Source organism: Triturus cristatus, chromosome 3_2, assembly GCF_964204655.1.
Source record: "Triturus cristatus chromosome 3_2, aTriCri1.1, whole genome shotgun sequence".
Taxonomy (NCBI): domain Eukaryota; kingdom Metazoa; phylum Chordata; class Amphibia; order Caudata; family Salamandridae; genus Triturus; species Triturus cristatus.
In genome coordinates this window covers 150,763,918-150,783,770 of record NC_140584.1, presented here as the reverse complement: position 1 = coordinate 150,783,770, position 19,853 = coordinate 150,763,918, and the positions used below count along the sequence as shown (strand labels likewise).

The 19,853-nt window shown below is 40.6% G+C and overlaps 1 protein-coding gene across 1 annotated transcript in view; it reads left to right on the top strand.

The window, feature by feature from the left end:
• Nucleotides 1-19,853, top strand: part of LOC146856919 (nicotinamide N-methyltransferase-like) — a 140,280-nt gene that overhangs the window by 73,641 nt on the left and 46,786 nt on the right. The window contains exon 3 of the mRNA XM_085647385.1: nucleotides 9,849-10,056. Coding sequence (XP_085503511.1) covers nucleotides 9,849-10,056 — 208 coding nt within the window. The remainder of the gene's footprint in view (nucleotides 1-9,848; nucleotides 10,057-19,853) is intronic.

Sequence of the window (19,853 nt, the reverse complement as noted above, 5' to 3'; positions counted from 1 at the left end):
ATTTGTGGCACATTCATTTAAAAGATTATTACTATAAACCAGCCATGGGATTTTTTTCCCATGGTCGAGTGCGAGGCAGTCTTTAATAATGTTAAAGTACATTTTGTACCCTTCTTACTCCATATTAGTACGGCATTTAAACTTGCCGTACTAATAAAATCATTAATGTAAGAGGTTTCCAATTCTTTGTGCACGCTATATGTGGGGGTGGAGCTGGGGACGGCTAACAATCTTCGTAGAAAGACGTTTTCTTGATTCTGGAACAATTAGCCGCTCCCCAAAGCGCTGCGCCATAAAAGGTTCAAGTGAGACACTAGCTCTTGTATAGTGTCATGATTTCCCTAATGGGTTTGCTACCCATTTTTTTTCAAAATCTGAAGATAGCCTCTATAATCCGAATAAACTTTAATTTACAGTGTTCTATGTGGGCTCTCCAATGTCCACTTGCTGTAAATAATAATACTAGGTATACAAATGAATTTGTTGCTCCAATAGGAACACTATTTACATGGTGGGCCCTACTCTTTACTTTTCCTTCCCCACACACCATTGTGAATGTCTTTTTCAAGTTAAGTATCAAATCTTTTTTGTGCCTATATTCTGCAAATTTCTCCATTAAAGACTGGAGCCCATTAGCGCGCTGTTCTCGATAGAAAGAACTGCATCGTCCGCATAGGGCAAAGTGGGGAAAGCACGTTTATCTACTCTAGGGACATCAGCATTTAGCTTTTGAAAACCCTCATCTACTCCATTTATGTATAGGGAAAAAAGGAGTGGAGCAAAGACACATCCATGCCGTATTCCCCATGATAACGTGAAGCCTGTAGTGCACTCTCCCTCTAACCCATATCGAACTCTTGTACTCAAACAACTATGGGCCTGATTCCAATTTCGGATGGAAGGGCTCCGAGCGATTGTCGGAGCCCTTCTGCCCGAATCGGAAAGTGCCGGCCAGATTCCTTTCCGACCGAGCCATTACGATGGGCTCGGTTGGAAAGGAATCTGACTCGGATTTCCGGATGGCCTCCGACGGGTTAGGAGAGCCTGTCCGCCGTCCAAAAATCCTTCAGTACTCCCCCAGCTGCCTCTTTATGACCAAGGGAGTACGATGGCAGTTTTCCACTGCCTATTCGTGACGGTCTTTCCGGCACAAAAAGGCAGTCGGAAACTGTCTTTGGGGGCCCCAGTATGGCCCCCATGCATGCCAGGCCGCTGAATGGCATCCTGGGGGCACCTATGGTACCCCTCTGTTGATCCCTGTACCCGGTGGTAGGCACCTTGGGGTGCCGGCCACAGGGTGCAAGGATGAACTGCCCGCCTGCTTTTCACAATGCAAGCATGCATTCCGCTCGGAATGCAAGCTCCCATTGTGAAGTTTACGAGTGCATCGTACTAGCAGGGCTGGAACCGATGACAGCAGATAGGTCGGTTACGGCTCCTGACCGATGGTCCGTCCGACATCGGAATCAGCCCCTATATATTTGTGAGAGGTACACGATAATGTCATTCGGTGCACCCATGTGAATCATAGTTTTCCATAACTTCGCATGGTTTACTAGGTCGAAAAAACTAGTGAGATCAACAAAACAAAGGTGTAAGTGGCCCTTTTTTACAATTGTGTATTTGCTGATTAATAGGTTCAAGTTAATACATTGTCATTTTTCAATTGTCTCTATCTCTCTTCTAAATCCGTACTGTGACTCAGTGAGGATTTTAATTTCATCTACCCATATTTCCAACCTCTCCAAAATAATTCTTCCCATCATTTTTGAAGTTGTGTTGAGGAGTGGCGTCACTTCTATCATCCTTCTTAAAAATCGGGACATTAAAACTTTAAGTCCATATTCTTGGCATCAGGTTCCCACTAAGGCGTTTTGTAAGAGTGGGGCCCAAAAAACCTTATGTATTTAAAAAATATCTATTGGAACCCTATTGGGATCCGGTGCCCTTTCAATTTGCACTTCTATTTAGGGCCAATGTGACCTCGTCCAGGGTAATAGAGGCCAGGTTAGGGGAATCAAAAGTTATAAAATCTTTATTTTCTAATGGCACCAGGGTACCATTAAGGTCACTATTTTCTGCCAATATGGGGGTTTCATTTTCTGGATTAATATCCTGTCCAAAATGACTTATGCACTTTCGGAGCTGCACCAAGCTCTGAATTTTAACTGTGGAGTGATCTTTATAATATGGATGATTAATCATCTTCCAAAGTAAGGGTGCATCCTTTGTGTTTTCGTCCTGAGTAAATTTTTCCCATGCAAGATCTTGAATCTCTCTTTTCCTTTTTGCAAGGGTCCGTTTATATATCACCCTCTGTTTTTTGATGAGTTCGCTATCTCTAGGCCCAATATTTAAAGCATTTTTTAAGGACTGGTTAGCGTTAGTACATTGGCAATCGAACCAACTAACTTTTTTCCGGGCTTTATTCTTGTTCTTAATTTTCAATCCTACAGAAAGCCCTAATAATCTGATTGTCAGTAGAGTCCCCCTTATGACAGTTTTCGATATCATGTTTACAGTCATACATTAGTCTATCCACAAATTCATTAGGATTTACTCTAGACCAGTTAATAGAAATATCATTTTCTCGTTGTGTGCATATAGAGGGGGCTAAGCAGGGCCCTTCCTCAGGAGTCTCATTAAGTGTCACTGTTAGGAATAGCAGATGATGGTCATTAAAATAGCTTTTTATCACCTCCATTTTCACTATCTGATCTCGTCCATATGCCAAGATTAATATATGATCAATGATTGAACACTGTCTTTGGTCTTCATAAGTCGGTAGCTGAGGTTGTCCCTGAGGTGTAGACTGATCCAATAATTCTAAATGATATTTATGCATTGCCCCGTTGATAGATTCGCCATAGAGATTATGTGGGAAATGAGAATAACTTTCACCAAACTCATTCCAGTATCCACAATATTTCCCTTCTAGAATGCCACATTTCTTACTGTTGAAATCTCCAACCCAGATAAAAAAAAATCACTTCTAATATGTTTTAAAAATGAATCAAGCTCTTTCTTAAGTGCCAGTATAACTTTATTTCTGGTGTTATCGAATACATTATTATTAAATTAATTATAACAAAACACTGAGTATCAATAGAATGGAACCACACAAATTGAAAATAAGGTGAGTCAATATAGACTTTTTTCAGGATTAATGGGCATGTAACGGAATCTAGAACTGCTAAGCCTCCTTTTGCCCTTCATTTCGAGAGGGAGTTGCTTGTGTATCAACTGTTGAGAATCCATCAATATGGAAGGGTTCCGCGTGCCAGGTTTATTGCATGCAGATGATTTGGCAATTATTTAATACTTCAGGCCATGCTTTGTCATTCAGTTTCTTAATGATACCCGCAATGTTCCATGTTACTAGCATCAGGTTCTTAGATTTCGAATTTCGGATTGAATGTAATACTTGGTTAGTTGTAGTAGGGCAAGAATTTTGTTCAGCAACCTGGTGTAGTCAATCTAAGTTGTTGCATCTTCTAAGGGGTAAAAATCTATTAGACAATGTAAGTGGTCTATTCCTATCTACTATTATTGATCCATTTACGAGGTGGCTAAGGTGTTCCATGCCTGGTTTGTAGAAGAACCCTAAGGGAACTGCAGTAATGGCATCTTTCTGAGACTTTGATGACATTGCCCCTCTACTACATAGCTCTTCAAGCAAAGCTCTAACCATCTCTGAGTATTGAAAGGAAACAACAACACAATCCTCTTCACAGGCTTTTGTTAATTTCCCCACCCAAGATACACTTTCTTACCATAATGATGTTTTGAGCCAGGGTATTTGGGTTGTAATAGTAGTGTTTAGTAAACCAATACACAACCTTATTTTTCAGTTCTCCCCAGTCCTCATTGGCCCCATCCATTAGTTCTGGCACATTTTTAAGAATGATGGTATAAGGTTTTGCCTCAGGTGGTAAGTGTAGAGATCTCTGATAGTTCCTTGGAGGTTGCGGGATGGGTTGAGATTGATCCACGTTTTTGTTTTTAATTTTGTCGTTTTTATCTCACAATGGGCTGACGGCACAGAATACAACGCAGTGTGACTATTTTTCTTGACCTTAGTCTCCATAGTATTTTTTCCTCGGTCCAGTACTGCTGATTCCAATGAGCCTGATAGAGTATCATTTGTGATAATTTGTTGGTTGTGATCTGTAACTATCCTGCCAGTTGTAGCATTCAAATTAGTTACACAGAGGTGTTTCTTTGGTAGTATTGAATCTGTAATTAATTTTGAGATTTGGGCTACATCGCTTTAATTTTTATGATTTCATACAGTAAGTTCCTTTCAATTGAATCAATTTTCCCATGTAAATTTTTAAATAGCAAGTCCAGGTTGTGGGGACAATCATTACTTGAGGTAACTCCGAAACCCCTACTCTGTTTCTTAGGCAATGACTGCGGCTCCTTATGGGGTTCTTTTGTTTTTACCTTCAATGGCTGTTTGCTTTTGTTTACTAAGGGAGTAGTGGAATTTGTACTCTCTGTTCGAACTGATATTTCCAGTGGTATGGTTGATAGACAAGGCGTTGTACTGGTGTTATACATTAAGTCCGTTATACTCTTTTGTTGGGAATTTATATTTGAATCTGTCTCCAGTGCAATTATGTCCAGTATATTATCTTCTGCCACTGCATTTAGTTCTGTCTTTGTAGCTGCTAAATGCTCCTTGACATTGACAATCTCGCTATTAATTAATCCCATAGCGGTGTTTAAATAATTTGTTATAGGTGCACTCAGTCTTGCATTTTTATTTTTACTGCCTGATAAAACAGCTGTGAGCTTACGTTTTCTCAAGATTGAGAACAAAGATAAAAAACATAACACGGTGCACAGTTGAATGGGTATGCTATTATAAGGTGGTTATATACACTCTTACCGTGGTACCGGGGTTCTTACTTAACAATTTAGGGACGTGGCCCAGCCTCTTCTGGCCGCTGATGGGTGCAGAAGGGCCCGCCCTTGGCCCGTGTTTGCCCCTGGCGCATCCCGCGCCATGGGACCCCGAGCTGAATTTAAGCACCTATGGGCGTGCGAGGATCACATTGGCGCCTCCTGGTTGGAGTCCCCAGGCAAGAGGGCAAGGTGCGGCGGTGAAGATAAACTTATTTAGGGCATCAACATAGTAAGTATGTTTAAAGTGGGTAATCTCATGCCCTTCAGTTTCCTCCACCCCACATACCAGGATTCTGATATACATACATAAGGGGCAGTTAAAATCCCCAGCCCAGATCTTAAAACATAATCGATTATTTAGAATATTATTTTGAATAAATTCATCCAACGTATCAACTACCACAGTACATTGATAATCAATGACATTATGATCAAAATTAATAATCAACAAATCAAAGGACCCTGCACATGACAACAATAATTGTTAATGAAGGCAATACACAGTGTCTTCACACTTATGCAAGCAAGATTAACAGAGATAAGAAAAGCCCAACTACACTATGCCTTCCTGGAAGAAGATGGAGTTGAGGGATCAAAATGTGATTGATAATCATCAACATAGAAATCCTTGGTATGCCAAGTGTCTTGAAGACAAATTATACCAAATAACTTTCTAAATGTTAACCAATCTCATCATGCAACTTAGAGTGCACTCCTGAAATACCACAGGATAAGTTGAAGCCCCCAGGGAACCTAGAGTTGATTATCCTTGATTTTGAGGTGGTTAATGAGTCCCCAGGCATAACCCTGTATTGTAGGACAAGGGCTAAAGGGGCCATGAGGCCAGGATGTTGTTCAGGGGGCAGGGCCAGCTAATGCCCTGGACATTAACCAAGGGCGATAATCGGCTACTTAAAATACCAAAATGCCATTTGTGGCACAAATGGGATCCACATTTGACACCCTTCCCTGGTTTCTTCTGTTAAGCCACAGCTTGATATTGTATGGAGGCTTGTAGAAAAATCCCAACGGCTGTGCTCTTATTAGGCTTTAGGATCCAGACAGATGATTCAAGTGAACTAATACGTTTTCCACTAGCTAAGGCCTCCTAAAGTTGATGATGACACAATCACCAAATCTCTTGGCCCTCCTGAGTTTGCTGTAAACCAATGAGAAATTTTACGTTTTAAATCCAGCCAGTTTTCATTCCTATTTGTCTGTAGTGGAGGTACTTGTTCAACGGATGGCATATAGGGTACAATCTGGAGGTAATTAAAAGCATGGCAGTGGGTATCCATAAGGACGTATGTTTTGGCCTTCAGATATGGAGCACTGCTGATGATTAATATTAAAATCATCACTGATGTTGTTCATTGACTTTCCAGTTGGACAAATAATGCTATCCTTGCTGTTTGATCATGCCTTATGAGAAAATGAGATATAATTCAGCAAAGAGTTAGTATTTCCCTGAGTGTCTGCTAGCCTGAAAGAGCAATCAATGAAGAGCTATAAACTACTGGCGGTTTTACCAAATCCTGATGCTTAGCGGGCAAAACCGAGATATTTTTATCCAACTTTTTAAATTTCATGCAATGCACTTCAACAATGGAGTACCATAGGTTCGAAGGGGGAATTTGAGATCTGTCATCCAGCTGTGTAATAGCAACCCGGAGGCCTCCCTTTTTGTTAACTGTCGGTGGATTGGGAAGATTTTCTATCAGAATATGTTCTTTACAAGGACCTGCCCATTTTTCAGGTTTTTTTTAGGTGAAGGCACGTTCGACTGGGGAGGCTAATCAGTAATGACCTCAATATTGGCTATTCGGGAACTTTGTGTCACGCAAGGGTTGCAAACAGGACCATTATGGAAGCTTGTGCCTCCTCCTTAGCCAACAACTTTTTAGCACCCCTGCTCTCTTCCTCAACTGCATTTGTTACCAAATTGGTACTGTGGCTGTTATTTTCCATAATACATACTGGGAATTTAAGATAGGCACCCAATTGTATCTATTCTCTCCTCCACTGTGCCTGTTTCAGAGTTAATAGCCCACATAAGGGTTGTCAGGCAAGTAGTAATTGAGGGTGCTGATGTGGCTACTAAATCTTTACATACTATTAAAGATGAGGCTTTTCTTTTACCCATCACCCCAGCATAAACGTTTCAGAGCTCCAGGGATAAAAAGGGAAGATTCCCTAGCTTTACTGGAGTTGTCCCTACTTCCAGACGGAGCCAAGAAGCATGGCCTTTCCCTGCCTCTTCCTGCAATGATGGGTGAAGACAGGCCTGCCCTTGGCCTGGGCTTTGCTGGGATGTCCCCCGCAGCAGGAGACTGCACTTTGTAGCCTAATATGAGTACAGTCCCTCTGTCAGAGGCTGGCTTGCTATATGGTGTACACTTATGTAAGTGGGCACCCTGCACCAATCCAGACAACCCTTATGGGGATTTAAGTGGTCTTAGACAACCTTAGATAGCTCTCGAAGTGGTAGCTGTGGAGAGCAGGCTTAGTCCTTAGTCCAGAAGGAGTGTAAAGCAGCTTGTTTTACGAGAGCATTTGTATAGATTAGGTGAAAAAGAACCACACAATGTATTTATAAAAATATGTATTTATTATAAGACACTCACTAACACATACAGATATCTCCTAGCCAGAGATATACACAATGCACACAATACTTTTCAATAGAAACAGGTAAGTAGCACAGATACACAGTGGTCACCAGGGGGAGACCAAACTATATACTAAAGTAGTGGTATGAGAACCACAACTCCAGTCACAACTATACCCAGAAGACGTAGACGTGCCGGGGACCCAAAATAACCACTCAAGGTAAGTAACCAGGAATCCCACGGAGGCCGTGTGCAGAATGGGAACACAATCTTGGGCTCAATACAAGTCAATAGGTAAGTTGCGATTGCAATTTTAAAGAATAAAGACCCTTCCCAGTGGACCATTAAGAAACTCCATGGGAGACAGAAAGTTGGAGAGCCACCCCACCTGTGGATACCCCAGGAACCAGGATACATATACCAGAGAAGCTGGGTGCATAGGTGTGAAGTGGTGTCGGAAACTTCCGTCAAACTTAATGGAGGACTTCAGGAAGATTCCGCTGCTGACGGAGGTGAAAGTGTCTGGTGGAACCCAAAGGTGGATTCAAGATCAAAAGTACCTTCAAGCAGAGAGGGCAGGGTCTATGCCACTCAGGAGTGAGCAATAGGCACGGAAGACTAATGTCCACCGATGTTGGGTATTGCAGGAGAGCTGATGATGCCCTTGGAGCTGCAGCTGTGTGGACTAGGCGACTCTGTAGAATACTGGGAGCCGTTCATGATCTGTCCCATGTTAGATGTTGAGAGTTGAGTGGACAAGCAACAACAAGCATTGGCAACTGCAAACAATGTGGAAAGCGAAGAAGGTGCAGTTTCAAGACCAGCAAGGACAAGGTGACTCACCACAAGCAGGTGAGTCAGGGCAGGCCCCACTGAAATAAGAGAAGACCCTCAAGGGGACCCATAGGCAAGAGGCACTGGAGTTGCAAGAGGAACCCAAGCAGCTCACTAAAGATGCAGGCCCACGATGCAAGAGATGTGGTGAGGACACAGATCTTAGTCACCGGAGATGCTTGAAGTGGGGGCTACTTGGAGCTCGAAGACATTGGTGGAAGGAAGCCAACAAGCCTTGGCAATGACAAGTCACCTGGTGCATAGAGGTTCATTCTTGTGGCTCTGACAAGGGATACTGGCCTCACACTTTGTGAGAGGACTGGACTGGCCATGAAAATGTGTTTATGGTGTGGGGGTATGATTCCAACATGTATGATACCTAACATGATAGGGTTTGGTACAGCCAGTTTACAGTTGGTCATCGTGTAATGCCGCATGGCCATAGTATGTATTGTAATAGCAGATGCACTTACAACCTGGGAGAATAGACTCCGAAGTTTGTAGGGGTGTCCTGCTCATACAAGGGAACCCTCATGCTTACAACTGAGCACCCTGCCTTCAGGATTGAAAGGCCTGCTTTAGGGGTGACTTATAGGTTTTGACTGCAGTGACCTTAGAAATAGGGAACCTATATCTTTAGTGAATGATGCTAGCACCAGCTTACATAGGTTGCAATGGCAGGACTGTAGTTACAGTTTGTGTGGTCTCCCATGGGTGGCATAATACATGCTTAAGCCCATGGGGTACCCCTGGGGTACCTATGCTCTGGGTACCTCAGTACCATATACTAGGGACTTATAAGGCTACACCAGCATCCAATCTGGGAGATACCTAAGTACTTACCAGAACCAATTTAGGGGAGAAAGCACAGACTGGGGTTCTGGTTAGCAGGATCTTAGTCAGACAAGTCAGAAACAGCATAGCACCAGGCAAAAAGTGGGGGTAACCGTAAAAGCAGCTCTGACTTTCCTACACCCTCCACCTCAGTTGACTGGCTCCTGGGGCTTCTTTGACTTGTAGTCCCACAGAATGTGGCATCCTGCACAGTGGGAGATTATGGAACACTTTGTAGCGCGATGGAGTGTAGCCCCTACTCCTCAGCTGACCAGCTCCTGGGTCCTGCAGTACCGCAGAATTCGTCATCCCTTCGGTTAGACTTGAAACAGAGGAAGGAAGTATGGGAAGGAGAGAAATGTGAAATGAAAAGAGGTTTAGAATGGAAGAGCGAGTGGAAAAAGGATTCAGGTTAAGATATGAGAGATTGTGACTAATTTACAAAACTCTATTGGGCAATTTAACCATCCCGTTGTCACAGCCCTCCCTCCCAAATACACTTACAGTAATATTATTGTGCATGAAATTGCTCAAGTCGCTTTTTTATTACACTTTAGTCGTTCATTTACTTAATGGGGATATCACCCTATCATAACTACTTTGTCCAAAACTGTACTGACTCTTTTCACATGTCTTGTCTACTCCTCTGTTGTGTTCCAGGTGATGTGAAAGGTGATCTTCTTATTGACATTGGATGTGGACCCTCCATTCATACGATTGTGTCAGCTTGTGAGTGCTTTAATGAAATCATTGCAAGTGATTGGACAGACACGAACCGCCAAGCATATGAGAGGTGGCTGGGAAATGAGCCAAAGACTTTTAATTGGACCCCAGTTTTAACCATGGTTTGTGAGCTGGAAGGAGACAGGTAAATATGACAAAGCATACTTTGGTGATACTCCCTTCAAAATGATCTCAAAGTGATCTACTTTATTGATTGTCAGAATGTGGAGAGTAGTGACCCACAGTATGGTGCACCTGTCACAGTGCGCTAAACTCAGAGGAGAGTTTACTTGATTTGCCCAGAATCACAGAATGTTGAGCCTCCCTTCCGAGACTGGAACCAGGTTCCCCAGCTCCGAGGTCGACAGCCCTAACGGTTAGGCTACATTCTCTCAAGTTTGTAGACACTCAAATAGTTCAAGAGCACCTTTCAAGTTAGTTGCTGTTCAAACATATTGGTCCTTGCTCACCCTGGGACTGTTTGAAGATTTACTCCTGTCAAGGGAAGAAGTATATATGTTTTCAGGAAAATAGGAAATTACATCCACAAAATTAGTGGATCCTGAGACCAGGAGTTTCTCTATCCAAAAACAATAGTGAACAATATAAGCCTACTGAGTAACAATAAAATGTTAATATAATAGAGAGCATGCACTTGAACTTCTCATTTTCTCATGTGGAAATGCACATTGTACCTTTCCATTTGTAAAAATACGCATGTATCTGAGTGCTTGAAATTTAGAAAAAAAATGAAAGTTACTCAAACTCTAGGCCTAGGTTTATGCAGATTTACACAGATAACTTAAAACTCTTTTTTTGTGAATGACACCCATGGTTACTATGGGGTATATCATTACTGTTGCAGTTGATTTTAACAATAAAATTATACAATCTTTTTATTAGCCTCAACTGTGGTTGTGCACATGCTTATTACCATTTGGACAGATCTGTGTGATGGTAGCAGAGAGGCTCCTTTCATCACTGATATATCCACAAATCCCAACAAATAATCTGATAAGAGAGAGGTTTTGTGAACCTAACTTTCAATAAGGCACATAAAAGGTGGTACTAGTGAGTGTAATAGCATACCCTGTTTCATAAAATCAAGATCTTAAGAAATGTTGTCTCATGCATTATAAATAAACAAGTGAAAATCCACCCTATGGATGGATTTCAAGCACTTTTAAGTTTGATAAAAATGTGAAACCATGAATGTTCTCCAAGTTTCCACAACTGCTCAAACTGCAACTTTGTGTATTCACATAAACCATCAGTGCAATTTCCATCTAAAATGCATGTGTACTCAGTACCTAAAAAGGTTTTTTTACATGTGCATGTTTGAATGAAAGGTGAAAAATTATGGGAATGTATGTTTCCACTACACTTGTAAAATGTACACCTGTGAAACATTCATATGAGAAAATAGGATATTTCTAAAGAGCTACAATTTGCAGAAATAAAAAGGTATAGGTATGAATCAATTACATACTATTGTGAAAAACAATACAAACTCACGAAAACATAATCATAAAAATATCGGATATACAGTTATCACAATCCATTGCCTAATGAACCAAAGCAGAGATATCGAGGACCAAAGTATCACAGTCAAAAATATCTTTTTTAACATCAACAAAAACACAACTATCATAAACAAAAATATTTTTCCTTTTGATAACTATATAAACTAATAAAATGATCAAAACACACATTGTCAACTACGATACTATTGCTGAAGATAAGCCCAAATATTCTGCAAGTTATGAGTTAGATTATACAATAAATAAAATTAAACTTAACATATGTATTATCATAATATATTTTTTAAATAAAATTGCATATAAATTAACATTAAACAAATGTCTAAAAAGTTACCTTACAGTAAATAAACTATTTAAAAATAATACTTTTTCACAATTGTTTACTATTTTAAACATAAAAATATATTATTAAACATTAAAATATTTGCATTATAACACAAAATAACACAAATATAAATTTAACATTAAAATAGAAACACTAATTACCACCCACCATAAAAGGTAATAACAGAAAAAATATTCAGACTGAACAAACACTAACCAATAAAACCTATATTTAAGCAAACTAACCGATAAAAATACGTAATTCATTAACAAAACACTATACAAGGTACAGAAAAGATTGTTCACATCTGATACCAAAAACAATAACCCTGCAAAAGAATGATACTCTGCTGGATTCCCAACAGAGCACCAAGGAAGTAAACTGGAAAATAAACTATAAACTCAAGTACATTATAACATTTTAATTAAAACAATGTAAACTAACTTAATTTAAAAACATTAAGCTACAAGTAACTAATGAAATACTCTAGTCGTATATCCCTTCTAATGTATAGATACTAAACAAGTACAGATAAATCAATGGACAACAGAACCACAAAATAAACTCAACATTTAAACAGGTGGACGAAGGCAAGTTGTAAGTAAAATCAGGCAACTTCTAAATATCAATTAAACCTCAGAATTAAATAATAAATAAAAACCATACAACCCCACAAATGAGCCTCAAATATGCATATCAAGTATGCTTTAAACAAAGTTTTCCCCCCAACAGAACCAAAGTAGCACCTACTATGAGCTATTAATTCACAACAAGATAAAAACAAACAATTATTCCTCACATACAGTCCTAAAAGACTTTTAACAGGTAATGATACAAACTATACTTTATACTATGCTCACACACAGCCTTACAGAACTGTTATTACCATTTTTGGCTAAAGCATTTTGAGACATCTCCAAAAATATGTGATAAGTTTATCATATGCAGCAAACTGTCTGAGTGCCTTTGAAAACAATAGATTAATTACAATAATATGTGTCCCTATAACAGAAGTAGCTAACCTCTATAAAATGCTCGTAGAAAATCAATTTTACCAGCTTCCCCTATTGGACTATTTTGCAGACACTTGATTTAGCAGGCGCCAAACCAAATTCTGAATACCAATTGAAATGTTGGCTCAAGAAGCCCAAACCAACAACGCTGTAGAAGGATGGTATAGTGCCTTCCAAGCAGCTCTAGGAAGAACTCCACCCAAATTCTGCAAATTTATGGAAGCACTCCAAAAAAGATCAAAGCTAACAACAAGAGCTTTCAGTAAGCCAAATTAAACTTAAAATGAGTACATAAACCATAAATTGTATGGCATGATACAATGTGAAGTTAGAATCTTTTTTAAGAACAAAGGAGTAGACAACTTAGAATTAATTGCAAACTCTTATATCTTTATCATACAACACTTACGTACCTACATACTAAACAACAAAGCCCAACAAAAGAAAACACCACCATAACATACCCATTTTAAAATAAATATTAAATAGTTTAATTTTATAAATCAGTAAAAAATAATATCGAAAAGAATGATAATTACAAATATGTATTAATACCTGTGAGAAGTTGGTCTGGTATATGCTATCCACTAATTAAAGTTGGCACCTTGCATCAGTCCAAACAACCCTTATGATGTATGAGGTCAAAGATAAATTTTAGAAAGCTATCCTAGTGGTAGCTGTGGATAGCTACCTTCAGGCTTAATCTTGAAGGAATGTAAATCATCTTGTTTTAGCAGAATATCACCTTTAGGATCAATTAATTGAAAGGAAAACCACACAGTAATCTGTATTTATTTATATAACACTCTCTTGTATCCTCTACACAAGGATGCAAAACAAAGCACATAATACTTTAGCAAAGAAACAGTTGTAAGTAGCTCAATACACAGTGGGCTCCAGGGGGAGACCAAACCATATACTAAAATAGTGTTATAAGAACCACAACTTGAGTCGAGACAGTGTCTAGAGCACGTAGAATCGCTGGGACCCTAAGGTACCACCCTAGGTAAGTAAACAGGGACCCCACAGAGGGTGGGTGCAGTGTGGTAACACGACAGCGGGCTCCGTACAATTCTATGGGGAAATCGCGGTTGGAGTTTTAGAATTTAAGGACCCTTCATGGTGGACTTCGAGGAAACCCTTCGGAACTTAGGAGGTTGGTGAGCCACCCAACCTGTGGATACTGGAGTACCAGAGTTACCCATCTCATGGAAGCCTGCTGCATAGGTCTTAATTGGTGTCGGAAACCGCTCTCGTTTTCAATGGAGGACTTTAAAGAAGAGCTGCTGTCGGGAAGGAAGAAAGTGTCCATTGGAATCCAAGGGTGTATTCATAATGGAAGGAACCTGAAAGCAGAGGGGACAGAGTCTGGGTCACTTCTGGGTGAACAGGGGCTCAGTAGACGAATGCCCACCGATGTCAGGTGCATCAGGTGAAAAGAAGGGATGCTTGACTCTGCAGCCATGAGAACCAGGAGATGTCAAGGACAACCAGGAGCTGTATGAGAGCTGTCCCATGAAGAATGTTGAGTGCTGCGGGGTCGGTGTCCGGCTGGAGCCCAAACAAGCCTTGGCAACAGCATCCAACTCAGGAAGGTCAAGCAGGTTACGTGTGAACCTGCAAGGTCCAGGGGACTCACCAAGCAATGGGGAGTCAGGGCACATCTGCAGAAACCAGGAAAGCCCAACAGAATTCAAGATGACACTCAGGAGGACCCACAAGCCGAACGACCAGGAGTTGGGAGGGGACCTCGCGCAAGATCCCTAATTACCAGCCCACGGAGCACTCGGTGTGAGGAGGCCAGAGTTCTTTGGTGGAAATACTGCTCATGGTCAGGACTACACGGAGTCCAATGCACAAGCTCGGGAATCTCCAACAAAAATATACACTTGCAAAAGTACACGGTGCACAGGGGTTCAGGTTATGCGGTCCCCACAAGGGAAAATGGCCTACAACTTAGTGAGATGGCAGCTCGACCTCAAAGAACATCAGAATCCTGTGTTGCTGGAGCGTTTAGAGTCCACAGGAGCTCAGGATCGGCAGACCAGTCAGTTTGCGTTATGGTGCCTGCGAATGCAGGGGGTGACTCCTTCACCCCAAGGGAGATTCTTTAGATGTCCTTGATGCTCCACAGGTCTTGCATGGAGCCTGTATGGTGCATGGGCACAGACGATGCTTTGGACGGAGTGGGAGATGAAGTCAGCCCCAGTCGAAGTCAAGCAAAGTCCAGAGTGTCCAGATGGTCGAAGGTCAGTGGTTTCTTGTTCAGAGTCTTGTCCACGTCAAATCTAAGGTCCTACAACCAGGTAAGCCATCATGTACCCACGAGAGAGGGCTGGAGAGATTCAGAGGACCCTCCTAGGGGAGGGTCAGGACAGAGAAGAGGTTACTCCCATGTCCTTTGTCCAGTTTCACACCAGAGCAGGAGTCAACGGCTCCCAGAACTGGTTTGAACTGGACTATGCACAGGGACACCTAGTGTGCCCCAGCTGCAGACTTTCAGGCACTCTGGAAGTGCACCCACCCAGCCCCAATACACTAAATCCTGTCTCGAAGGTGGTCACACCTCCCTGTGACAGGATGCCTATTGTCCCGCCTTCCCCTGCTCAAGCTTGGCTCAGCAGCTGGAGGGCAGAAATGTGTCTCTGGTCAGCAGCAAACATTTTGTGTTGCCTGGTTCAAGAAGGCTGGCATTGGAAAAAACAGTGATCCCACGAAGCTGGCTTCAGAAGGGTGGAATCATACCTCCCACACCGGTTGCCAGTGTGGATGTATGATTCCAAGGTGTTTGATAACAAACATGACATGTTTTGTTTCAGCCGTTTTCGAGATAGCATTTACCACAAGGTTATAATGCACCTCTACCTATATGTCTGGCTGAGTCACAGACAACCCGGGTGAATGGTTTCCAAAGGCTGTGAGGGGCTCTGCTCATGCAAGGGTACCCTCCCACGTAAAACCCAGCGCCCTGCCTTCAGGATTGTCAAGGCATGCTATATGGGTGACTTATACGTTTTAAGTGTACTGACCTATAGATATAGTGAACCTATATCTAAAGTAAGAGGTGCAAGCACCAGCTTACATAGGCTGCAATGGCAGACCTGTAGTTCTACTTTGCATGGCCTCTCATGGGTGGGGTTATACATGCTTCAGCCCATGGGTGGCCTCTGGGGTATCAATGCCCTGGGTACCTGTGTACCATATACTTGGGACTTATAAGGGTACCCCACTATCAAATCTGGAGTGTACCTAAGTGAATATCATTACATTTTAGGGAGAGAGCTGTTAGACTGGGGGTAACTATGTAGTCAGATCCTACCTTCCTACAATACCTAATTTAAAATCTTCACATCAGCAGCCAAAAGTACAACATTAGAAATATACCCAACATGAAGCTATTTAAATCACGCACAAAGTGCCCGATCACAACTTTGGCAGTGCTTCACCGTGCTCCCCCCGCCGCAACACCGCCAAACCCGTGGTCAGACTGCCCAGCAGATTAGGAGTTTCCTTCTGTCTGGCAGGCTTTTTTTTTAACATTCCCACGGCGGTGCCTGAAAATGGGCACCAAAAGTCCATGCCATGCAGGAACTTGTGTGCATGCACACAGAGATGCACATGTTGTGCCCCCCTGTGTGCATCTACATGTGGAGTAGGCGCAGTGGGATCTGCAGGGCCAACTTTGTATCCTCTCTGCCATGGTGTACATGGAGAAGGAACCTTCATGACACCACAGGCAGAGAGGAAACTTGTAAGATTCTTGGTGGGACCATAGCGGTCCCGCCAAGCATTCATTGAGGCCTACTGACCACCGCAACTTCATGGCTGGGGCAGGACTGTGGTGGTCTGACTGTCCAACTCGTAAAAGGGCAATCGGGAGGCTGCCACCACCACTCCCCACAAGTCTGGCAGTTCATGGACTGCCAAACTTGTAGTTATATAATGCAATTACACCAATTTAGAACAAATGTACATACATAATAAAATATAACATATCCCACTCATTAATAAGTAAATAAATCATACATACTGTTCGGTAGCCATACATCTTTACAAAATGCAACAATGAAAAGTCCAAAGTAAATTCATCAAAATAATTCAAAGCCATTTTACATTTAAATTACTTCATGTGTTTAAATAAATGTAAACATATACATTAAAAAAATCTGAAGAACTAAATAAACAACAATGTAAGAACAATAATATGTCGTTAACTAGAGAAAAAAATAATGCTTTAGTGGAAAATGTTGAATACTAAAAGCTTTACATCTACTAGTCACACTGTAATGTAGCATATTAGGATAAAGGTGTACTATTTTCACACAAATCTAAGGGCCTGATTACGAGTTTAAGGCTATGGGAGCGGGCTGCCACGCCAGCGCCCCACTCCCACACCACCAAATTCGACCACCGGCCAGATTACGAGTTTCTTTGTGGTCTGGAGGACGGTCTTTTGGCGGTCCCACAGTGGCGCCTATTAGAAAAGCACCTCAGTGGGAGCGCCAAAACCCGTTCAGGAAAGGGTGTGCATGCCCAGAGGCAACAGGCCACCTTAGTTTCCTCACCGCCAACATTTCCATGGCATGAGCACCGCCGTGAAAGTGCTGGTGGTGTGGAAACGCAAAGTATGCTTGATGGTGCTGCAGCGGCACCGTCACTTATATTGCGGCCTCAGACTGTTGTCCACTACCAAGGATCATGGTTCCCTGGCTGCTGCGGTGGTCCTATTGTGGTCCACCCACCAGGGTCATAATACGGTCGTCAGACCTGCCACTATTGCGCCGCCGTGGGTTTGGTGGTCCACAGACTGCCAAACGCTTAATCAGACCGTAAATCCTTTTGGGTAGGTGTTGGAAATTAAAAGGGTTACATTGACAATTCCCCCTCAAATTTAAGCCGTTTTTGGGAAAGTGTTGGACACAAAAGGGGTCATATTTACTATTCTCACTCCAATCTAAACCTTTTCGGTGAAAGTGTTGGTCACTAAAGAGGTCACATTGACTATTCCGACTACAAACCTAATCAACTTCTGGAAGATGTTGGACACTAAAGAGTCACATGTACTGTTCTCATTCCAATTTAAGCTAACTTGAGTAAGATGTTGGATGCTGTAGAATTGCATTTACTATTCCCACTCCAGTCTAAACAATTTTAGGGGAAGGTGCTATATGCTAAAAAGGTTATACTATTCCCGCTCCAAAGTAAAAGAATTTGGGGAAAGGGTTTGACACTAAAGGGTTCACACATACCAATCCCCCTCCAATCTAAACCAATTTGCCGAAAGTGCTGAACACTAAAAGGGTTACATTTACTATTCATACTTCAATTTAAATCATTTTGGGGAATGTGTGATACATTAAAGGAGTCACGCTTACTATTCCCATTCAAACCTTAACCAATTTAGGGAAGGTGTGGTGATATTTGCAATTCTCACTCCAATCTATAGCATTTTGGGAAAAGTGTTGGACACTAAATGAGTCACATGTGTTATTTCAACTCCAATCTAAAATATGTTGTGGTAAGTGGACATTAAAATAGTCACATTTGCTATTCCACCACCAATCGAAATCAATTAGGGGAAGGTGTTTGCCACCAAACATTTTAGATTTTATGGTTTGTGCTCAGTTAAAACAACTATTTTGTAATATTATTAAAAACATATAAAAATAAATGTTCATTCCTTCTAAAGAAAACAAATAAAACACATTATTGCAAATAAATAAATTAACTTATAAATACACATCACTCATTTATAATAATAATGAAATTATCAAATAATCCATCAAAATACATTTAATAAAAACCCAAATAATAACAAAAAGACAAAACAAACAGTAAACCACAAAACTAAATATCTAATGTAAATTTTACATTTCATTTCAAAGTAGCTTTATTTTAAAACTAGGCCATAAAAGCATTAAACACACATATACATAAAACATATAAAATCAATATTAAAAACAGCAACAATATATGAACAATACAATCACATGTGAAAACAAAGCATTCCAACATGCATTTCAAGTTACATCATCTAATACCAGGATAAAAAATGTTCATGGATTCCTACATGTACGATGCTATACAGGGATATAATTCTAAGTAGTAAAACCAATATGTACGTATAAAATGCATACAAAATAATTCTGTCATTATGAATTGAAAAAATACCATTACATGACAAAAGCCATAATCTGTGAGCTTATAACAGAGAAACAACACTTTAGTGAGAAAGTTAATCCAAGGTCTGGAATCAAAGGGAGCATCTAACCACACGCCTCAGGGCCATGGGTAGCAACAATTAGGATGCAAAGGTTCATACCTCTTCAATACTCGATGCTTAAAATCTAAGTGACAGGAGCCCTCAGACGAGCCCTCAGAGGAGTCAGCAGCTCCCCCACTGCAAGTGCAGCAGCAATTGTGTTTACACTACAACTAACATAACAAAAAAGTATAGTTATGAAAAATAATATTTTCTATTTAATCAAAGCAAATAAAATGTATTTATATGATAACCATAAAAAACTCAATTATGTATGTGTGTTATCATCAAATCATACACGTTAAAACAAATATGATAAAAAAGAGATACCATTTACAATTAATAGCAAAAAAAACACTATCACTCTGCAAAACATAAAAATAGATAGTATTACAAAACAAAGTGTTATATAATTGCTTTCATTACATGTAAACATAATTTTATGATTACATATACAAATGTTATAAATGATTTCAAATAATAATCAAGTTAATTCTGATTCTACTAAACCATAAACAGATGATACAGTATTCTTAACAAAATGTTAATACGACAAAGTTTCTAATCATAATTAGTTCAGCGGAAAGCAACCCTTAAACCATATAAACACAGAAATAAACTATTTACCATAAATATTCTAACACTAGCCAAAACAAATGAACCACATAAAACAAACTATACAAAAATCAAAAAAAATAATTTCAATATAAAGTATTAATTAATATAAAGACATTTAGTAAGCAACAAATTTTATATGCCTTTTACCAAAAATGTTATACAAAAGAATGACTTCAGCGATAG